The sequence below is a fragment of the Diadema antillarum genome, unplaced genomic scaffold (assembly GCF_040938485.1).
Source record: "Diadema antillarum isolate AM-2024a unplaced genomic scaffold, OU_Dant_1.0 scf00000026, whole genome shotgun sequence".
Classification (NCBI taxonomy): domain Eukaryota; kingdom Metazoa; phylum Echinodermata; class Echinoidea; order Diadematoida; family Diadematidae; genus Diadema; species Diadema antillarum.
This window is the reverse complement of record NW_027270915.1, coordinates 1,665,172-1,672,562: the sequence shown is the minus strand read 5'-3', so window position 1 is coordinate 1,672,562 and position 7,391 is coordinate 1,665,172. Positions and strand designations below refer to the sequence as shown.

Here is a 7,391-nt window from a genome sequence, read left to right as displayed (position 1 = left end):
TGGCAAGAGAGTTGTGGTGACATGCTGAAGACGATGCTGAGTAATACGCATGAGGTTGTTGAGAAACAGAAGATCATTATTAGCAGCATTGACCGCTATGTGTGTTTGTGCGTGTGTTTTCATTGGAGGGAAATCAAGAATGAAGTGGATGCGATGCACTCTAAGAATTTGGAGTCACGTTTTGTCGGCAATCACATTGTGCCTTTCATAGAACTTTGCACATGCACATATTTTCCGTCTAAACTGAAATAATACAGTACCAACCAACACGATACTGCCGTAATGGATGGAACTGGATGGCCCAGCTACTGCTCGTTCTACTCTCACAAAACACCTACATGTACATGAAATGTATTCGTTGGAGAGGGTCAGAATTAGAATTGACTTAATACATTTTGAACATTTTCTCTGTGAGTACGGGACAAACCATAGATGTTACTCCACGATGTGAAGAGATATGTGTCTATGAAAGACAGAGAAAACGAAGAGAAGTACATCATTTCAGAGAGACAGGAAATATGGGTTCCTTTAATGCGGTCCTGACGTAAAACTTTAGCACCGATAACTAAGTACTGACAGAAGATAACGAGTTTGTAATAGGAATGTGTCATTGCACACTCGTTTTTTGCCACTTTGACTACGAGTTGGAACTGGAAGCTTGAGAGGCCGTCATCTTATCAGCCTTGGCCTTCTCCTGTCGCACCTGTTGTCGAATCAGTTCGATCTCCGCCTCCTGCCGGAGTCGGCTCAGCTCCATCTGTTGCTTCGCTGACGCCAACTCTACTTCGATGAGTTCTCGGCGGCACCGAGCCTGCTCGGCTTCCTCAAGAGCCTTCATCGCTTGATAGCGCAAAATATCCAACCTCGCTTTCTTCTCTTCCTCCAAAGACGAGTGTAACTTCTCGCTGTGTCCTCTGTCACGACCGCGGCCGGCACCGATCGACCCTGACGCACGGGGATTATTTGCTTCTGGGGCCGAGTCACTTGCGGTCGCCTTTGATTTCGTGGAAGACTCTTTGCGCTTAGAACTAATTTGTCCGGACCTACCGTCGTTTCCCGAGCGGCTTTCTCTGGATACGTCATTTTGGCCCACGTGAAAGGAATTTGCGTTGATGACGCGCTGCTCTTCTGATGCAACACGATGACCTTGTTGTCGCTGTATGTCGTCGTCGGTGCGTCTTTGTTGACTACCACTGGACATTGCTTGCTGCCCGCTGTCTCTAGCATGGGAGGCTCTATCTGCATGGTTACTGGTTCTCTGTGAACCCTCGGAGACTAATGTCCTGATAGTGCCTCGCCGCTCCTGGTTGCTGTTTACTCTTCTGACGAGTTGATCACCACAGATGCTCCCCTGAGTTTGCTGAAACATTTCCTGGGACGATCTTGGTAGCGAAACAGCGGTGGCGGACGATTCATCATTATCTGCAAAGGTTGAGAAGATAATGTTTAGCATTAAAACATTTACACGTTTATTCAAATATCTCTTACGGAAAGCGTGTGCCCAAAGAAATGCCCTAGAGTGCGTGATGCAATTGTAGGACAGGTAAACATACAAAACGCTATGGACAGATATCATTCATTCTACAAACAAGTCTCATTTTAACAATAAATATATTATACAAGCTGAAGATACAGTTCTAACCTTCACTTTTGATCACAATTTCAACTTCGTCCATGTCACTGGTGATGTCATCCATGATGGGAGCATCTTCTTCCGGACCACTGCCAGGAATACTGGTCACACTGAGAATCACGGGTCCGCTTTCCACTGGGGCCAGTAATAGTTCATTAAGGAGTCCGGTGCCGCTATTTGGATCATGACGCCCATCTAAGGCACTGGAATCTGCACCGGTCAAATCGTTAGAGACCTCAGTTGGCAGCAATCCAATCTGAATGGGGTATTCCATGTCGCTTTCATGGATGGCATGCACCCCTGGTACGACATCGGTCTGACTTGAGATCGCAGTGTCGTGGTAGTCCCCGCGGTGGTGTACGGTGGTGGGCCGCTGCGAGGCGAAGGACGAAGGACAAACGTTCGGTTCGGTCTGTCGGAGCGCCCCAAGATTCGGAGTAGACATGGTGCTGTTTGTGTTCCGAAACATTCTTACCGGTACCACCTGCTGCTGTCCCCGAAAATCCTGCCCTGAGGAAACGGGCGACCTTCTAGATGTAACGCTCACATCTTGCAATCCTCCCATCGTTGGACCATGGCTGACCTTGTGCACTTGCTGTTCGTGTCTAACATGGTCCAAGGTGCGAGCAGTGGGCCGGTTCTGTACGAATCGATGATTTTGGTCGGTCCTGCCACCAGCTACGAGATGTTGGCTACTCGGTACATTGACACCCTCTGTCAAGTCGTACACATGAGTGACAGTCTGATGGCATTCGACTTTTTGAGGGCCTCGGGACACCGTTGGTCTCCCAGCCCTAGAGGGGGGTCGCCTTCGATACTGCTGCTGTCGAGAGCGGATGCTACCAACTTGTGGTACCCCCGAACCCGTATCTGAAATTAGAAGCAAGGGACAATTGCGGTAAACTGTATTGCTTTTTCTATTTAAATATCACTTCTTCTTTTTTGTAACGTTACCATAGGGATTAAGGTTATATTCTAGTAAGAGAGCAATACGTTCAGTAGTTTTTCAGTCAAATAGAGGAGACAAATAAGTTTGGGGCATGATTCAGCATTTCATAAACTCTTGAATTCTGTTTTTCCATATTTGGACATAATTATAAAAGTTGAAATTACATAATCAATACCCAATAATTCCAGAAATCACGAAACCTATCAAAGAATGAATAAGATGATAAACGTCACATTGATAGGTTTTCCTTTGTTATATTCACAGAGTTCTTGAGCCCTACCGGTCGATATGACGACAAAATGTAAGCGCTTTCATCTTGTTTCCTTCAATTTCGAGAGTACTATAATAAAACTGTTACGATTCATGTTTCCCTATGGTCTTTCAATAGTTACCCTTCTCTCTTTGATTAAACTGAAGATATGTTTCGCACCAATATTAAGTGCTAACTTTGTAATATTATGTTGCAAAACGAGCAAAAACCAAGCCAAACAAAACCAAAACAAAACAAACAAAATGATTTTCATGACACCTTGAGGCCCCTCGGTGAAAAAGAGCTAGCCAAAGACTGACAAAGTCTAATCTTTTGTGGATTTTTTTTCTGAAAGCGTCAACGGCGTGTTTACAAGTATCATGTGAAACTGCAGAACGATTTATAGAATCCGCTACCTACTGATTTTGGTTATCCGTATCTGAGGAATTTGTCCCGACAGACTGCGGAGTTTACTGTTGATCGTTCGACGCTTCTTGCCGGTTTGGTCAAGGCCCAAGCGCAGCCGCTGGCCCGGCGTGAAGTTGTCCCGGGTGCGCATGTTCATCCAACATTTCCGGAGCTGCTGAACCTCCCTGTACCAGCGCGATGCAAGCAAAAGGTACTTCATAATAGTAACCATGACAAGACCTCTATAATTTCACAATTTTCTCACACTTCACTTTTTTGTTGTTCAGTGATAATGTGCATAAAATCTATAACTGACAATCATTGAAGTATCCGACAAATTTATCTTTAAACTGAACTGCATAAATACATACATACAAAGGGAAAATAAATATTCTATTGCATATTCATATCCTATCAGATCAAGAGAATAAATCAATAAAGCACTTCGAGACAAAATCTTATTCTATACAAAACGAACTTCATATATATCTCATTTAACGACAGAGTAATCATACGTGTAAATTAAAGGATGCCCTATATACTTGAATAAGGGATACATATCAACGATTGAAATGTCATGTAGAGGGTCTATAGTAATGCACAATCTTAATCGAATGGGGGTTTTTTAATAAGCAGTTAGTGGCAGTGTGCAATGAAACGCGTTCTTTGTTCGACAAATAGAATATTCTGAAATATTCTTTTTTTTCGAGAAATAGAATATTCTGGAATATTCTGTATACCTCTTTGAGAAGTTGGGGTTGCTGTTGAATCGAGCGGCGATTTCCTGCCAGGCCAGCTTACCGGACGGAACCTGCCTGTTGTCCTTCCGGAAGGTCAATCTCACCAGCTTGCCGTTCTTTTCGACGTTGAAGTACTCGCACACGAGCTCGACCAGGGCGTCACGCTCATTCTGACGAAAAGTGGGAGTACGCGGTTGCCTGCATTGAATGATATTTGCGAACGTATTGACACAGGATGAAGGCATTCATATCTTTTTTTATATACTGACAAAGACTTGGTAACAGTGACACAAAATGAAATGAGCCAGTTTACAGTTCCACTTCGCGCATGAGCAGAAAGGTCATTTGTACAAACAAGCATGTTGTTTTTTTTTAAATTAATTTAGATAACATATCCGTGATGTATCCATAATCGTCAATAATGGAATCATTACAACTGTGCTTGCTAGCGCCTGCATCTGAGAGGAAGCCTTTTTTTTTTATTTCAGTAAAAAAATAGGATTGTTAACGCATTAATGTATCCATTTACAAACCTAGAAAATGTCCCTATGACGACTGGTATGCCTCAGCCATAAAGTATGGTTCTGCACATGTGTGTAGAGTACGTCTTGAAAAAAGTGAGACGCTAAATTCACATAATTGGGATATATTAAAATGAATCGTTTGTCCCAAATGTGTTGTGTTTACTTTCCTTAAACTGGGTTTCATTTGGATGGATGAATTTGTATTGAGCATATTCACTTGCCCTTTAATTAATCAGTAAAATATGGTAACATTCACTTTCATGACAATTACTTTGAGCTGTTTCTTAAACGTGGGAAAATTCATGACATTCGAACATTTTTCGTTGACCTGGGAACCAACGGCCACAATCTTTTCCTACAACTGCATGCATACCTACTTTTAAAGTTAACATGCATACCTACTTTTAAAGTTAACATGCATACCTACTTTTAAAGTTAACATGCATTCATTAATATTCAAGGGATGCATAAAAATGTCATTTTAGCAATACATAGTAGAATTGTAGCATTGGAACCTGATTTTGACCCCATGACCCAAAAATTCCCAAGAGAATCAATGTCAGGCAGTATACAATATGCATATGTACTAAGTTTTTGCATTTTTGATTAACCTTTGACATATTTTGATCCCATAGTCTACAATTTTTCAAGAGAATATTTATCTGATAGTACATGCATATAAAATAATAATAATAATGATAATAATTATAAATATAATAATATCTTCGAGCATTGCATACATGATGGGGAAATAGTGAAATTTTGAGAATTTGATCTTGACCTTTCACCCTATGACCTAAAATGTCCCAAAAAGAATCACTGTCAGGCAGTAAATTCTAAAAAGCACCATTCTTATCATCGGTCTTTAAACGCAAGTTCTCTCTTTTTATGAACACGGATTCCCTGAATATGTTACTAGTACGTCAGGCAAGCTTTTAAAAGCATTATGCCACTTTGAAAACGAGTTAACAGCCTTACAAAATGAGAAAAAAAGAATGGTATTTGTATATCAATATGCACATGATAATGATTGTGAACTACGTTGTTGGAAAACTGATCGGGGGAGTGGGAAGAGGAAAAAACGACAACAATTGAAATGTCCACTTACAAAAGGGCAACAAAATCATTATAACGACGCTGCTGCTCGGTAATGTCAGCCTCCTCGGAAGATGCCCCAGTCGTCGCCATTTGTGGCCTTTGATATCGGCACCCTGCAGCAGTTCAGTTCGCGGTGACGTCTGGGAGAAAAGGAGACACAAAGCCTATCGATGAAAAAGTTATACCAAACGCTCAAATACCGATACCCCATACACTTACTTTAGAGTCACCTGTTAATTAGAGCTATTATAGCAAGGATGAGCTTATAGTAATTATATAGGGGCCTATTCATATTTCCATTTTGGTGAGCAGAAGGGATTCAAAGATACAGCATTTTTTGCGATGAAAAATTCTTTAGTAAAGTTTGTATCATTTCCTATCATCATACTCTCTAAAAAAAATTGAGTTAAAATATTCACTCTTAAAGGAATGAATACAAAAAAGAGTGAATGTAGAGTGAAATTGGAGTGCATTTTTAGTGAAAATATTCATTTTCACTCGTTTTAGAGTGACCTCAGGGATCACTCCAAAATCTTCGAGTGATCCTTGAGGTCACTCCAAAATGAGTGAAAATGAACATTTTCACTCAATATTCACTCCAATTTCACTCTAAATTCACTTTTTTTTTAATTCACTCCTTTAAGAGTGAATATTTTCACTCGATTTTTATTTTAGAGAGTATGTTACAGTTTTGATGACCACAAACCGGCGCAACCGCCGCTTTTCTCAATTTGAGACCAATCAAAACATAAAGATTACAATACATGTCATAATCAATTTTCCAATTTGACCGAAAGATCGGTCTGTATCTGGTCGTCGGAGAAATGTTCCGCGGAGACTGCGTCTGGTCGTAAGCTACGGAATCCCCCATACGGAGGAGAGTGATCTAATTTACATTAAAAAAAGACTCCTCCGGATAGAAGATTTTTTTTTTTCTATTTGAGTATAGTACATGCAGCATGCAGCAATAAGATGATGTCTACCTCGTCTCATATGTACATTTTGTAGTCAAATAGAGGCAGAGAGCTCATGAGATCAGCATTTTATAGAGTCTGAGCTAATCACCGCTAGTAGCTTATCACAAATCATCAGAATACCGCGTGAGTATGAGCCCCGCAGGACCATTATGAGCATATCGGAACACTGTAAATGCACGCGCGCAGAGCTTTACATGTTAAACACAGTGCTGTGATGTTGTCTGCACAGTATAAGATCGACTCATATCATATCACATCACACGTGGAGGTCACAACTTCACTTACCAATTATCGGTGTTTTTACTTCAACATAGAACAATTGCCGGTGTTGTTATATTCGTTGGTTGCTTAGAATTGCCTAGTATAGATGGGCAAAGATATCTATATGTTACACGCGAACGCGAAGCGAGAAAAATAAGTCCTGTTATGAGCAAAACCTACTCAACCCACGCTGATAGAATGCGAGTGAGCTCTCCGTGCATGCATGCATTCCGTGTGAGTAACTCAATACACGGGGTGTGTGAGACTCAACACACACAACTTGTACAAGTTACAAACGCCAGCACACACAAAGCTCGCGTAGTGGCTCAGCGGAGTTCGAGGCGAGCACTCACTCAACGTACTGATGATTGAGTTCAGTACTAGAGCATGTATGGAGTCTGCATAAGTGTTTGTGAATGCGCTTTGGTCATAGGTTCAGTACACACACACATATACAAACACTCACATATTCACACATGAATGACGGTTATTGCTGAGTAGATTGACCTACAGCAGCTGATCCATGCTGAGTTGTTGTTGTTGTTGTTGTT

The 7,391-nt window shown here is 41.3% G+C and overlaps 2 protein-coding genes across 2 annotated transcripts; both read right to left on the bottom strand.

Moving 5' to 3' along the window:
- Window positions 1-242: 242 nt before the first annotated feature.
- On the bottom strand, window positions 243-2,170 carry LOC139734403 (uncharacterized). The gene is made up of 2 exons (XM_071645193.1): window positions 1,643-2,170; window positions 243-1,422 (listed from the first exon to the last, which is right to left on the bottom strand). The coding sequence occupies exons 1-2, from the start codon at window positions 2,100-2,102 to the stop codon at window positions 638-640; spliced, it is 1,245 nt and encodes a 414-aa protein (XP_071501294.1). The 5' UTR covers window positions 2,103-2,170; the 3' UTR covers window positions 243-637.
- On the bottom strand, window positions 2,105-7,039 carry LOC139734583 (uncharacterized). The gene is made up of 6 exons (XM_071645369.1): window positions 6,865-7,039; window positions 5,613-5,742; window positions 3,981-4,178; window positions 3,253-3,425; window positions 2,217-2,503; window positions 2,105-2,143 (listed from the first exon to the last, which is right to left on the bottom strand). The coding sequence occupies exons 2-6, from the start codon at window positions 5,690-5,692 to the stop codon at window positions 2,105-2,107; spliced, it is 777 nt and encodes a 258-aa protein (XP_071501470.1). The 5' UTR covers window positions 5,693-5,742; window positions 6,865-7,039.
- Between the last annotated feature and the right edge of the window lie 352 nt (window positions 7,040-7,391).